This window comes from Oncorhynchus tshawytscha, linkage group LG33, assembly GCF_018296145.1.
Source record: "Oncorhynchus tshawytscha isolate Ot180627B linkage group LG33, Otsh_v2.0, whole genome shotgun sequence".
In the NCBI taxonomy this organism is placed as follows: domain Eukaryota; kingdom Metazoa; phylum Chordata; class Actinopteri; order Salmoniformes; family Salmonidae; genus Oncorhynchus; species Oncorhynchus tshawytscha.
The window spans coordinates 33,177,388-33,192,557 of NC_056461.1; the positions used below are offsets into that span (position 1 = coordinate 33,177,388).

General features: G+C 40.8%; 2 protein-coding genes across 2 annotated transcripts; both read left to right on the plus strand.

Annotated features, from left to right (window-relative positions):
* Nucleotides 1–968: 968 nt before the first annotated feature.
* LOC112231220 (cystatin-B) lies at nt 969–3,350 on the plus strand. The gene is made up of 3 exons (XM_024397851.2): nt 969–1,119; nt 1,898–1,999; nt 2,696–3,350. The coding sequence occupies exons 1-3, from the start codon at nt 1,054–1,056 to the stop codon at nt 2,822–2,824; spliced, it is 297 nt and encodes a 98-aa protein (XP_024253619.1). The 5' UTR covers nt 969–1,053; the 3' UTR covers nt 2,825–3,350.
* A 7,705-nt stretch (nt 3,351–11,055) lies between these two features.
* Nucleotides 11,056–13,696, plus strand: LOC112231219 (lipocalin-like). Its single transcript, XM_024397850.2, has 6 exons — nt 11,056–11,243; nt 11,558–11,697; nt 11,809–11,888; nt 12,792–12,905; nt 13,060–13,161; nt 13,451–13,696. Exons 1-6 carry the CDS (start codon nt 11,148–11,150, stop codon nt 13,468–13,470), a joined length of 552 nt encoding a protein of 183 aa, XP_024253618.1. The 5' UTR covers nt 11,056–11,147; the 3' UTR covers nt 13,471–13,696.
* Nucleotides 13,697–15,170: the final 1,474 nt, after the last annotated feature.

Below are 15,170 nucleotides of genomic sequence, written 5' to 3' on the forward strand. Positions count from 1 at the left end.
TTATTGATAATATCTGTTGGAAAAAAGTTTGGATGTTGCCACACACATACCTACTTGTTAACAAAATTAAGGAAGTTTCCTTTAAAAGTATTCATAAATATTATCCTGCCAACCACTATATGAAGAAGTTTATGGAAAACATCAACTCAAATTGCTCCTTTTGTAATGACCACCCAGAAACAGTTGTGCATCTTTTTTGGCATTGTATGCATGTAAGAAAACTGTGGCAAGACATCAGTAGGTTTATAATTGAACACATTTATGAAGATTTTACACTATTGTGGAGAGATGTACTGTTTGCATTCTTTACATATAATAGAAATAAGCGGAAACATTTTTATGTAATTAATTTCATTATTCTTTTGGCCAAATTTCATATACACAAATGTAAATTTACAAACAGAAAACCACATTTTCGTACCCTACAAAAATAAATTGAACTGTATTTTAAGACGGTTAAATGCTCTACTAACAAAAAAGCTGTTAGAATTGTAAGTATATGCATGTCCCTTAAGGTCCTTGTGTAATTGTAATGTGATATTGTACCCCCTAGCTCGATTGTCTATTGTTTGTAATCTATGTATGCTTGTGTTCCCTCATGTGCTTTATGTATTGATTTGTTGTTAATAAAAATAAAATAAAAATAATTATTTATTTATTTTTTAAATTTAAAAAAAAGAGACGCAGCAATTTGCCTTGTGATTGAACCGCCCACTACTGTAGCCGCACCTCCGCCTAAACTATTCTAAGGTTGAAGGGGGTTTAGCAAATTTTTATACATGATTAAAAGAGCACCTTTCTGGTCACATATACCCTAAATGACACAATATATGAATTTAAACATGCATTAACTACAAATGTTAAAGCTTGGTTTAAGTGCCCTATGTTTTTCATTATAAGATACAGCGGCTGTTTTTCCACTTCATAAACATAATGGTGCCTTCTAAAAAAACATGACTCGAGTCATGTGACGCGACAATATAAATAAGGAAGTTTAAATCCATGTGTGAAATATTTCAGTCGTAAGTAACTTTCCATCTGCAATTAATCGTAATGAAGTGTGGCGGTACCGCCGAGGCGAAGGATGCCACACCCGAAGTGCAGCAAATCTGCGATGAGGTAAGCATATTTCCTTCATTTATCCTGCATAGTCTAGCTGAGGAACGCTCAACAACGTTATCGAGGCAGAGTTGAGTATTGAAAGCTGGTCGCGCGATTTGCTAACAACTGTGTTCCCATTCGTTGATTTATATTTTTACAATAATGTAAACACTTACCTGTACTTGTGTTTGTCTTGCACCACTGCGGTCCTTCAGCGGGGTGCTGAAAGTCATACTTTTAATGAACATTTATCGAATACAAACACCGATATGTGTTGCTCAACTCGTCCGCGAGAGTCCTAGTTGTAGTTTACTACGTCAAGGCCGCTACGTCTCCAGTTGATTAATGCAAATTAAGAAAGTCGGTTCTCAAAGTATTTATTAAAATTATGAATTTCAGCACCCTGCGGAAGGATCGCAGTTGTACAGGACAAACTTGGATGCAGGAAAGCTTTTTCAGAATCGTCATTATTACTAGTATCGGCTGATGGTGACTCAACGTTGTTGCGAGAAAATCTCGTGACCAAGTGTCAATTCTCACCTCCGCCTCGATATAGGAACGGAGTTGCGCGTTCCTCATCTGTCCCACTGAACATCCTCCTCTTTTTAACAGCGTTGAGACTCAGACTTGATGGTGTGATCTTAAACATTTTATTGAATAATAAGCTCTACAGTGTGTATTGTCAACGTTCAATCTATAGGACTGTAGGTGTGCATGTGCGTAGTCTATATGGCGGAAATTTGGGATGCTGTGGGAACAGCTGAGTCATTGCATGAGTATTTTTAAATGTTTCTAGATGAAGCCATATGCAGAGGAGAAAGCTGCAAAGAAGTTTGAAGTCTTTGCTGCCAAAACATTCACAACGCAAGTTGTGGCTGGGACCAACTTCTTCATTAAAGTGAGTGTTTAATTTTATAAATATAATTTCTAGCCTTTCAGTTATGCAAAAATAAAAAATGTCACCAGTTTCACTCAATTATATTTATTAACCCTAGATGGCTGACATTGTTTTGAAGCCACCGTACATCATTATTATTTTTTTGAAAGCTATAAAAGGAATGCATTGATTAATGTCCACATTTGTTTTGACTATTATATTAGACACCTTTAATGCATAGGCCTACTTTTTAAATTATATTAAGTGAACTGAACATGAAAGTGTTTTTAAATTCCTTAACCATTTTTTTCAGTACCAATGTTACTGTCCCCACTACAACATACATTATTTTGGTTTCAAGCTCGTGACAGCCTGCCACATCCTCACACCCTGTGTGGGGTTCAAAGCATTGGGCTGCATCAAAGTTGTAGGGAGTGAGGAAGGTGGCACCCTAATTGGGGCAGACAGGCTCATAGTCATGGCTGAAACGGCATTAATGGAATGGTATCTAACACATGGTTTCCATGTGGTTGACGTCATTCCATTTACCACATTCCAGGCATTATTATAAGCCTTCATCTCCTCTGCAGCCTCCTGTGGAGTGAACATGTACATACTGGAAGAGCTATGTGAACTCTAAACAAACAGATTATTACTCAGTCCTGTCTCCCCATCACCTATTCACTCACCGGCCCCTATTCCATCCTTTTCTCATAGGTCCATGTTGGTGGAGATGAATTTGTGCACCTGCGGGTCCATAGAACTCTACCCCACGCTGGTGGGAAACTGGAGCTTCATGGTGTACAAACATCCAAAGCTCACCATGACCCCATTGGTTTCTTCTGATTACCTGTAACTCCCTGCAGGGGATGCCACACCTCTACTCCATGCCTGGATCATGTGTACCCTTGTTTATTATGGTCACCTGTATTGTATACTTCTGTTGGTAAATGTCTGTCTTTTGTACTAAAAGCTGTCTACACCTTTGACCAAATGGCTTTTGCTAGAACATAAATACAAATTTGACAGACTTGTTTTTGTCAATCTGTGGCGGTTAGTGACATGTTTCTCGGGATTGCGTGGTACATTTTGGGGAGGAGAGATTCAGTTGTTTTTCATTTAGAAAAAAAGTTTAAATCCAGTGCAATCTCTCAATTGAGGACCTCAAATAAAGGTCTCCTTAAAATCAGTACAGCTGGAGGAAGTGATTTGACACCCTCGTGCAGTTTTCCTTCCTGCAAAGAAGCCTCTGATTATAGCTCTATACTGTTTGAAAACCTATTTTGCATTTAAGATAGAAAGATGTATGTAATTACTTTTGGTTCTGGACATAAATTAAATGTTGGCAACAGGAAAGGGTGCATCAATTGTGGTTTGCATAGTCTTGCTTTTCTTTTTTTTCTGAAAACATTTGGGTGTCCACTGAATGCAACTCAAGAGGACTGCAACCATTTTAGAGGTGATCACAACTTGTAATGACAGCATGATTGGTTGATGGCAGCTTTTACCTGTTAAATTCCACCAAAACACACAAAGCTGAAAACTGCTAGTTATCCCTTTGTCTTTGGGGGTTTGAGGGGAATAAAAAGTAGAGGTTTATGGGAAGAATACAGTGTACAAAACATTAGGCACACCTTCCAAATATTGAGTTGAAACCCCACCCCCCCCACTCCAATTACACTCACAGTTTAATCAAGTTGGCTGAATGTCCTTTGGGTGGTGAAGCATTCTTGATCCACAGGTGACTGAATGGAAAAACAGCTGCATTGCAGTTCTTGACACATTGTTGCACTTGGCTGGCACCTGCTACCATACACCGTTAAAAGGCACTTCAATATTTTTTTCATGCCCACTCACCCTCTGAGTGGCACACATACACAATCCAAGTCCCCAGGCGTATACACTTTAACATGTCTCCCCTTCATCTACACTGAAGTGGCTATAAGTGACATCAGTAAGGGATTATAGCTTTCACCTGGTCAGTCTCATGGAAAGAGCAGGTGTTCTTAAAGTTTGTACATTTAAGTCTCCTATTCTATAAGACACCAGATTAAGAGTAGGTGAACACCACTAGAATGATCAAATAAAATTGTGTTTGTCCTATGCGCCGACTACAACTGGCCCTTAACCAACAATGCAGTTTTACAAAAATAAGTAACACCATGAAATAAGGCTATATACAGTGCCTTTGGAAAGTATTCAGACCCCTTTTTCCACATTTTGTTACATTTCTAAAATATATTTTTATTTTAATTCCTCATCAATCTACACTCAATACCCCATAATGACGAAGCGAAAACGTATTAAAAATTTAAACAAAGAAATGCTTTATTTACGTAAGTATTCAGACCCTTTGCTATGAGTCTCAAAATTGAGCTTGGGTGCATCCTGTTTCCATTGATCATCTTTGAGGTGTTTCTACAACTTGATTGGAGTCCACCTATGCAATTGATTGGACATGATTTGTAAAGGCAAACACCTGTCTATATAAGGTCCCTCAGTTAACAGTGCATGTCAGCGCAAAAACCAAGCCATGAGGTCGAAGGAATGAGCCGTAGAGGTCTGCGTCAGGATTGTGTCGAGACAGCTCTGGGGAAGGTTAAAGAAAAAGATTGTCTGCAACATTAAACGTCTCCAAGAACTCAGTGGCCTCCATCATTCTTAAATGGAAGTCTGGAACCACCAAAACTCTTCCTAAAGCTGGCCGCCCGGCAAAACTGAGCAATCGGGGGAGATGGGATAACATTCCAGAAGGACAACCATCTCTGCAGCTCTCCACCAATCAGGTCTTTATGGTAGAGTACCAGACAGAAGCCACTCGTCAATAAAAGGCAAATGACAGCCCGCTTTGAGTTTGCCAAAAGGCACCAAAAGGACTCTCGGACCATGAGAAACTAGATTATCTGGTCTGATGAAACCTGAATGCCAAGCGTCAAGTCTGGAGGAAACCTGGCACCATCCCTACGGTGAAGCATGGTGGTGGGGAGGTTTTTAAGGGACTGGGAGACTAGTCAGGATCGAGGCAAAGATGAACAGAGCAAAGTACAGAGAGAACCTTGCTGAAAACCTGCTCCAGAGTGTTCAAGACCTCAAACTGGGGGCGAAGGATAGCCTTCCAACAGGACAACGAAGCACACAACCAAGACAATGCAGGAGTGGCTTCGGGACAATTCTCTGAATGTCCTTGAGTGGCCCAGCCAAAGCCCGGACTTGAACCCAATCGAACATCTCTGGAGAGAACTGAAAATAGCTGTGCAGCAACACCCCCATCTAACCTGACAGAGCTTGAGAGGATCTGCAGAGAGGAATGGGAGAAAATACCCAAATGCAGGTGTGCCAAATACAGGTGTGCCAATTTTGTAGCGTCATACCCAAGAAGACTCAAGGCTGTAATCACTGCAAAGGTACTTCAACAAAGTACTGAGTAAATGGTCTGAATACTTATGTCATATTTGAGTTTTAATTTTTAATACATTTGCTAAAGTCTCTGACCTTCCTGTGTGTGTGTGTGTGTGTGTGTGTGTAAGGGTCTGAGTACTTCTCGAATACACTGTACAGGGGGTACCAAGTCATTGTGCGTGGGTACAGGTTAGTCGAGGTAATTGAGAGAATATGTACAGTACCAGTCAAACGTTTGGATACACCTACTCATTCCTGGGTTTTTCTTTAGAATAATAGTGATGAAATCAAAACTATGAAATAACACATGGAATCATGTGTTAAACAAAATATATTTTAGATTCTTCAAAGTAGCCACCCTTTGCCTTGACAGCTTTGCACACTCTTGGCATTCTCTCTACCAGGTTCATGAGGTAGTCACCTGGAATGCATTTCAATTAACAGGTGTGCCTTAAGTTAACTTGTGGAACTTCTTTCCATTTTAATGCGTTTGTGCCAATCAGTTCTGTTGTGACAAGGTAGGGGTGGTATACAGAATATAGTCCTATTTGGTAAAAGACCGAGTCCATATTATGGCAGGAACAGCTCAAATAAGCAAAGCGAAACAACAGTCCATTACTTTAAGACATGAAGGTCAGTCAATACGGAAAAAGTTTAGTCGCAAAAACCATCAAGCGCTATGATTTAACTGACTCTCATGAGAACCGCCACAGGAAAGGAAGACTCAGCGTTACTTCTGCTGCAGAGGATCAGTTCATTAGAGTTAACTGCACCTCAGATTGCAGCCCAAATAAATGCTCCATACAGTTCAAGTAACAGACACATCTCAGCATCAACTGTTCAGAGGAGACTGAATCAAATCAAATCAAATTTTATTTGTCACATACACATGGTTAGCAAATGTTAATGCGAGTGTAGCGAAATGCTTGTGCTTCTAGTTCCGACAGTGCAGTAATAACCAACAAGTAATCTAACAATTCCAAAACTACTGTCTTATACACAGTGTAAGGGGATAAAGAATATGTACATAAGGATATATGAATGAGTGATGGTACAGAGCAGCATAGGCAAGATACAGTAGATGGTATCGAGTACAGTATATACATATGAGATGAGTATGTAAACAAAGTGGCATAGTTAAAGTGGCTAGTGATACATGTATTACATAAGGATGCAGTCGATGATATAGAGTACAGTATATACGTATGCATATGAGATGAATAATGTAGGGTAAGTAACATTATATAAGGTAGCATTGTTTAAAGTGGCTAGTGATATATTTACATCATTTCCCATCAATTCCCATTATTAAAGTGGCTGGAGTTGAGTCAGTGTCAGTGTGTTGGCAGCAGCCACTCAATGTTAGTGGTGGCTGTTTAACAGTCTGATGGCCTTGAGATAGAAGCTGTTTTTCAGTCTCTCGGTCCCAGCTTTGATGCACCTGTACTGACCTCGCCTTCTGGATGATAGCGGGGTGAACAGGCAGTGGCTCGGGTGGTTGATGTCCTTGATGATCTTTATGGCCTTCCTGTAACATCGGGTGGTGTAGGTGTCCTGGAGGGCAGGTAGTTTGCCCCCGGTGATGCATTGTGCAGACCTCACTACCCTCTGGAGAGCCTTACGGTTGAGGGCGGAGCAGTTGCCGTACCAGGCGGTGATACAGCCCGCCAGGATGCTCTCGATTGTGCATCTGTAGAAGTTTGTGAGTGCTTTTGGTGACAAGCCGAATTTCTTCAGCCTCCTGAGGTTGAAGAGGCGCTGCTGCGCCTTCTTCACGATGCTGTCTGTGTGAGTGGACCAATTCAGTTTGTCTGTGATGTGTATGCCGAGGAACTTAACTTGCTACCCTCTCCACTACTGTTCCATCGATGTGGATAGGGGGGTGTTCCCTCTGCTGTTTCCTGAAGTCCTGAATCAGCCCTTCATTGTCAAATTTCTGCAAAGAAAATACACTACTAAATGACACCAATAAGAAGACGAGAATTGCTTTGGCCAAGAAACACGAGTAATGGACATTAGCCCAGTGGAAACCTGTCCTTTGGTCTGATGAGTCCAAATTGGAGATTTTTGGTTCCAACTGCTGTGTCTTTGTGCGACGCAGTGTTGTTGAGCGGATCATCTCCCCATCTGTGGTTCCCACCGTGAAGCATGGAGGAGGAGATGTGAGAGTGCTTTGCTGGTGACACTGTCAGTGATTTATTTAGAATTCAAGGCACACTTAACCAGCATGGCTATCACAGCATTCTGCAACGATACGCCATCCCATCTGGTTTGCGCTTAGTGAAGGAAAAGCAGCCAACAAGTGCTCAGCATAACTCCTGCAAGACTATTGAAAAAGCATTCCAGTTGAAGCTGGTTGAGAGAATGCCAAGAGTTTATAAAGCTGTCATCAAGGCAAAGGGTGGCTACTTTGAAGAATCTAAAATTTAAATACATTTTGATTTAACACCTTGGTTACACGTGTGTTATTTAATAGTTTTGACGTTTTCACTATTATTCTATAATGTAGAACATGGTCCAAATATATAAAAACCCTTGAATGAGTAGGATTGTCCAAACTTTTGGCTGGTACGGGACATGTAGGTAGGGGTAAAGCGACTATGCATAGATAATAAACAGCGAGTAGCAGCAGTCCAGGTAGCCAATTGTTCAGCAGCCTTATGGCTTCAGGGTAAAAGCTGTTAAGGAACCTTTTGGACCTAGACTTTTTGAAGATCTAGGGGCCCATGCCAAATCTTTTCAGTCTCCTGAGGGGGAATAGGTGTTGTCGTGCCCTCTTCACGACTGTTTTGGTGTGTTTGGACCATGATAGTTTGTTGATGATGGGCCACCAAAGAACTTGAAGCTCTCAACCTGCTCCACTACAGCCTGTCAATGTGAATGGGGGTGTGTTTGGCCCTCCTTTTACTGTAGTCCACGATCAGCTCCTTTGTCTTGCTCACGTTGAGGGAGATGTTGTTATACTGGCACCACCCTGCCAGGTCTCTGACCTCCTCCCTATAGCCTGGCTCGTCGTTGTCGGTGATCAGGCCTACCACGTTATGTCGTCAGCAAACTTAATGATAGTGTTGGTGTCGTGTTTGGCCAGGCAGTCGTGGGTGAACAGGGAGTACAGGAAGGGAAAAAGCATGCACCCTTGAATAAGGTCAATGCTGATCGTGATGCTCGTGGTGGCGTTGTCTTGCTTACTGAAGTTGGCGAGTATGACATAACATAGTATGCAGCGTGACACTCAAGACATAATCATGTGATTATGATAAGTGTTACAGGATAGGCTACAGAAACATCCTTGAGTGACTCACAGTTGACAGGACTTCCCTGTTTTATATATTTTTATATGAAGACACGCAAAGAAATGCAAAACCAAGAAAAAGAGGATGTCATAACCCAGAGGAGTGAAGAAGATTCAAGAAGCCCTGGGGGAGTCATACGTTATAACTTGACTTGTTTGCCTGTGTACTCTTCCTCTCTTTCTCTCCCCCACACCACCACTGTGTTTTCTGGGTGATTCCTTGCTTGTGACACTGTGTGGTGATTAAAACTTTATTAAGAATTGAGAGCCTTGATGTTAAAACTGTTACGTTTCATATCCATATTTTTCTCTGTCTGTCCTGTCTATTTTTCTCTGTCCTTTCTGTCTGTTTTTCTATCTGCCTGCCTTTCTCTGTCTGGCATTCATCAGTGATTAAAACAATCATTTCTGATCTTTCAATTTTGAAAAAGTTATTGTTAAGGGTGTCTGTAAGACAGGTGAGCATAGTAAAATTGAGAGAATCCTAATGAAGACAACATACACATACTGTGAATGTTTTAGAGTGGACTGTTGTCTGATTAGTTTCCCTCATTTGGTTTCCTCCTGTCCTTTATCCCTACAGTCAGCTATTTATCAGGGATTTTATTAAAAATAAATATATATTAGGTCAGTGCTTATATTTGTCCTATTTCACACATGTACACCTGTGTATTAATACGCATATTTGATTTAATTATCAAGCAGAACAGAAGAACCACCAGGATCCGAACCTCGTAGGGTTAGAGTTGAATACCCCTGTAACAGATGTTCTGCTTTCTATCATCTAATGATTCAAAGACTTGTACTCTCCTCTGTCCTCAACTTGAAGAACACCATGTCAATACTGTAGCCGGACAGCAGAGGTCCTCTTCCTCATAGAATATGCTATGGTGCAAAGTTGGAGTGAAAAGACTTGTACTCTCCTCTGTCCTCAACTTGAAGAACACCATGTCAATACTGTAGCCGGACAGCAGAGGTCCTCTTCCTCATAGAATATGCTATGGTGCAAAGTTGGAGTGAAAAGACTTGTACTCTCCTCTGTCCTCAACTTGAAGAACACCATGTCAATACTGTAGAAAGACAGCAGAGGTCCTCTTCCTCATGGAATATGCTATGGTGCAAAGTTGGAGTGAAAAGACTTGCAGTAACATTTTGACGCTTCTGCAGTCAAACCACAAACTGAGTCTGCCATCTGTCAGTATGAACATAGTGGCACACTATCTTACAGGGATTCAATACAATTGATGACTGTCCATTTTCTTGCTCATAGTACATACTAGTTCATCTAGAACATAACATAGTAATACCCAAACGTGCAGGTTCAGTCAGTAGACTACAAGCCATACATTAGTGGCAACCTTAGGTCAAACTTAACATTTACATTTACAATGAAATTTTTTGTTAATAAGAGAATGTTCCAGTAAACTATTTTGTCCACTCAATCAAGTGGTTTGATTTTATTTGCACACTTGAATTAAGCACACAAATATTGTCATTAGATACTGAGAACATTTCTTGATTTGATTTCTCAATATTGGACTGATTCATGGTTTCCAGACCACTGTTTCAACTGGCAAGGTATGTAGGTTGCAGGTGTGTCTGTGTCTTTTAGACTTGCCCACACCTGTTTCAGGAGTTCCATCCCAGTATGTCTATCGCCTTACCTTAAGTCCAACAGTCAAAAGAGTGAAACATTTACCACTGGAAAATAGTTTCTTACAACATCTCGTGTTTTAGAACTTTTAGAAGAATTACTTGCCTGAAGCAGTATCCGATTTAAAGGGATAGATCCCCTAAAAAGACAAGTGGAGAATCATATTAGGTTGTGTTTTGAGGGGACTATACATTTAAAATGTTGCCCTGAGATAAATCAAACTGAGATTACATGAAGGCTTGCTCTACCTCTTCCAGCAAGGTTTTACACTGATAGTTAGATTTAATATTAAACCACACACACGCTCGCACACACACACACACACACACACACACAAAGAGATTCAGGGCTTGTGTGTTAGGGGGAGCTCTGTTTACCATCCAAAGTGCTGACAGTTAGTTTTGATTATCTGTTTCCTGCCCACAGAAAGCACTGGAGAGGCAGACACTGCATTGTTCATCACTGTCTTTGTGGGGGATGGGGGGGACGCTGCTCCTGTTTGAACCCATCCCACCTCCAGGGTTCTATAGAGGGAGGAGTGACTGGGAGGTCCCGGCCACACCCCTCACAAGCCCCATCTCCACCCGTTGGTATTGTGTGTGTGTGTGTGTGTGTGTATGTGTGTCTAGGGGGTGTGGTATAGAGATGGTGACAGGTAGCAGGTTGTGTATGGGAAGAGGGAGGGGAGGGGGGTTATGTAAGCTCATGCTCTACAGTATATATAGGAGTGAGAGGCAGCGAAGAAAAACAGATCTGTTCTGTCCTCTTCCTCATACAACCACTTACTTTACAATTCTTGATACTGACCCTGCTCAGCTGTAGTCATGACGACCATGCTGCTGAGAGCGCTAGGAGCACTGCTCTGCTCCTTGGTTGTCACCGCTGAGGTTCTTCCCCAAGGAGACTTCAATCTACAGGGGGTAAGAGAGAGAATGAAGAGAGGGATTAACAAATCAGGGATACATTGAAAATCAAATGATGAGGACCAAACTAGAGATTATTATAGATAAAAAATGTACTGAAAAAATACAAAAAATAAACTGTGATACAAATGGAAATGATTAAGAGAAATGTAGGAATTCTAGTGACACATTTTCAGATTGAGAATTTCATTTATAAATAATTCAGGGATATTCCAGTATCAGCTCTCATAGATTTAGGATCGAAAAATGCTGTGACCCCACAGACAGGAATGAGAAGGTGTTGTAATCTAATCAGGGCTCGGTTTTTTCAGGTTGCAGGAAAGTGGTACCTGATTGGATTTGCTACTAATGCCCAGTGGTTTGTCAGCCACAGGGCCGGCATGAAGATGGGCACCGCCATGCTGACACCAACTGTTGAAGGAGACCTGGACATGGCATATGCTAGCCTGAAGTGAGTGAGTGAGTGAGTGAGTGAGTGAGTGAGTGAGTGAGTGAGTGAGTGAGTGAGTGAGTGAGTGAGAGACTTTCTGCTGATACTGTATGAACTGTATTGTCTCTGTAGCACTGATGGCTCCTGCTGGAGAATGAACCACCTGGCTGAGAAGACAAACCTTCCTGGGAAATTCATCTTCAAGAGCCAGCGTAAGTCTAGAACCTACACACATACACACACACAGGGCTGGTTATAACCTTTTGTGGGCCCTAAGCGAGATTTGGTTACAGGGCCCACACCTCGCAGAAAAACATTTTAGTGTCCCCCCTCCAGACAGTGTAGAGAAACATTCCCTGCAATTCTATACATTTTGCCATGGGGCGAAGAGAAATTGTTGCAGTTTTAAAGTACATTTTCCACAATTCTACACATTTGGCCATGGGGTGGAGAGAAAACTTTGCAGTTTTATAACTAACTTATGCCACATTATGACTTATGCCACATTAATATGGTCTGAGTGAGAATGACTAACAAAATCGATGGAGGCTCCACAACTGATGATGCACAACCAAATTGCACCTGGTGTATTCTACTATTCTTACCAATGATGTATGTAAACCCTGGATGCTATGTATTAGGCAATGAGAGACTTTGAAGCCACTGGATGGCCATATTGGCACTCCTCAGAAAAGCAGTCCTCCATACTAAGGTATTTAAGTGTTTTTGTTGTTGTAGTGGGGACAGTAACATTAGTACTTTCTAAGTATTATATAAAATATTATATAAACTTGTTTTATATCTTTTCAAATGTTTAGCTCACACAATATAGTTTAAAAGTATGCACTAAAGGTGTCTGTAATAGAACAAGTGTTTCAAAAGCAAATGTAGACTTTTATAAAAGCCTTTCTATAGCTTCCAAAATATATTTTACAACGGTGGGGGAGTGCCAAGATGGAGTCACGGTGGCTTCAAGACATCGCCCCCTGTCAGTCATCTAGTGTATGTATAAACTGTTTGTTGAGACCCGACTGAGTTCCTAAAAAATATATATATATATATATATATACACACACACACACACAAAATGTGTGTGTCTATTCACCCCTCTCTAGGCTGGAATAATGAAAATGACATGCGTGTCGTTGATGTTAAGTATGATGAGTACGCCCTCATTCACACCATCAAGACCAAGGGAGGTGTTTCAACTGTGCTCAACAAACTGTATGGTAAGTTCTTTTCCACTCCTCTGTTAATTCCTATAACTCAGTCTCATTTTGTCACTATTTTTCCCCCATAATTTGTTAGCAATCTTGCATTATAAATTGTATTGTATCCTTCATAGTATATTTAGTCTGCCATGTTCTGCATGTGTGTCTACAGCCCGCGGGACAGACCTGAGCTCTGACCTGCTGCAGAAGTTTAAGCAGTTCTCCCTGGACACTGGCATTCTGCCTGAGAACATTGCTATCCTCCCCAAAAACGGTTAGTCCCATTTCTGTTTGTGACGTGTATTTAAGGGTTCTATTAAATCCATATTGCGGAAGTTCAGCATTACAGCGTGGTTGAAATTTAAAGGCAATGTTCCTGCGTTAGCGGAGACTGCATTTCATGGTGCATATGTAACCGCTGCATATGTCTGCTCAATCAGATTTACCTTAACATTTCCAGCCTGCAATGCTTCAGTGGTACCGGTTGAATAGAGCCCTAAGTTGAACAATATTTCTGGATAGAAGTGTGGAATGTCTCAGGCCTTCTTTCTCTCTTTCTACAGATGAGTGTCCCGCTGCGTAATTTCATCGATGCTCATCACTTCCAAAGCGTCCTACCTTGATCCTTCTGCATGGCTTTGCTACTTGATGGGTAGGCAGACACATGGCAACTGTGACAACCAAGAACCACCTTAAGCTGCAGTGACCCATCTGGTTCCGCCTTAACCTGCAGCTGCGCTACATTACCCACTGAAGCCTAGTTTTCCACTTCCCCGATTTGTTCCAATAAAATACTGTCTGGTGCTTTATCAGTTTGTCAGGCATCCCACTCTTATATATGACGGTATGTAATACCTCTGATCCTAAGTAATATAAGCTGCTTTAGAAGTCTGATCACATGTATGCCCTATTGTAAACCCAGCTGTAAAAGAAAATGTTACCCTACACCTTGCAGTTATTAGTTGACAATTACACACAGGGCCTTCAGAAAGTATTCACAACCATTTACTCTTTCCACATTGTGTTGTGTTACAGCCTGAATTTAAAATGGATTCAATTGAGATTTTGTGTCAATGGCCTGTGGTGGATAAAGTTACCCAATTGTCATACAGATCAGAGGCAATAGGGATGACCTGGGATGTTCTCTTGATAAGTGTGTGAATTGGACCATTTTCTTGTCCTGCTAAGAATTCAAAATGTTACTGGTACTTTTGGCTGTCTGGGAAAATGTATGGAGTAAAAGGTACATTATTTTCTTTTAGAATGTAGTGAAGTAAAAGTAGTCAAAAACATAAATAGTAAAGTACAGAACCATAAAAACTACTTTTTAAAGTAGTTTTACAACACTGACTGTCCTACACACAATACCCCATAATGTTAAAGTGGAAATATGTTTTTAGAAATGTCTTGAGTCAATAAGTATTCAAGCCCTTTGTTATGGCAAGCCTAAATAAGTTCAGGAGTAGAAATGTGCTTAACAAGTCACATAAGTTGCATGGACTCACTCTTTGTGCAGTAATAGTGTTTAACATGATTTTTGAATGACTACCTCATCTCTGTACCCCACACATTATCATCTGTAAGGTCCCTCAGTCGAGCAGTGAATTTCAAACACAGATTCAACCAAAAAGACAGAAGTTTCCAATGCCTTGCAAAGAAGCGCACCTCATTAGTAAATGGCAAAACAATTAAAAAAGCAGACATTGAATATTCTTTTGAGCATAGTGAAATGATTAATAGCACTTTGGGTGGTGTATCAATATACCCAGTCACTACAAACATACAGGCGTCCTTCCTAATTCAGTTGCTGGAGAGGAAGGAAACTGCTCAGGTATTTCACCATGAGGCCCATGGTGACTTTAAAACAGTAAAATGGCTGTGATAGAAAATTAAGAATGGATCAACAACATTGTAGTTATGACAGAGTGAAAAGACGGAAGCCTCTAAGGAATAAAAATATTCCAAAACATGCATCCTGTTTGCAATAAGTCGCTAAAGTAAAACTGCAAATGTGGCAAAGAAATTATCTTTGTCCTGAATACAAAATATTAGGTTTGGGGCAAATCCAACACATCACTGAGTACCACTCGTCATATTTTCCAAGCATGGTGGTGGTTGCATCATGTTATGGTTATGCTTGTCATTGGCAAGGACTAGGGAGTTGTTTAGGATAAAAAATAAAAGGAATAGAGCTAAGCACAGACAAAATCCTAGTGGATAACCTGGTTGTCTGCTTTCCAACAGACACTGGGAGACAAATTCACCTTTCAGCAGGTCAATAAC

Bases quoted from the DNA above. Each gene is read 5' to 3' on its own strand.
- LOC112231220 (XM_024397851.2), top strand. From the start codon at position 1,054: ATGAAGTGTGGCGGTACCGCCGAGGCGAAGGATGCCACACCCGAAGTG. The intron at 1,120-1,897 runs GTAAGCATATTT...AAATGTTTCTAG, and splicing joins TGCAGCAAATCTGCGATGAG to ATGAAGCCATATGCAGAGGA. The intron at 2,000-2,695 runs GTGAGTGTTTAA...CTTTTCTCATAG, and splicing joins GGACCAACTTCTTCATTAAA to GTCCATGTTGGTGGAGATGA.
- LOC112231219 (XM_024397850.2), top strand. From the start codon at position 11,148: ATGACGACCATGCTGCTGAGAGCGCTAGGAGCACTGCTCTGCTCCTTG. The intron at 12,906-13,059 runs GTAAGTTCTTTT...GTGTGTCTACAG, and splicing joins TGTGCTCAACAAACTGTATG to CCCGCGGGACAGACCTGAGC. The intron at 13,162-13,450 runs GTTAGTCCCATT...CTCTTTCTACAG, and splicing joins TGCTATCCTCCCCAAAAACG to ATGAGTGTCCCGCTGCGTAA.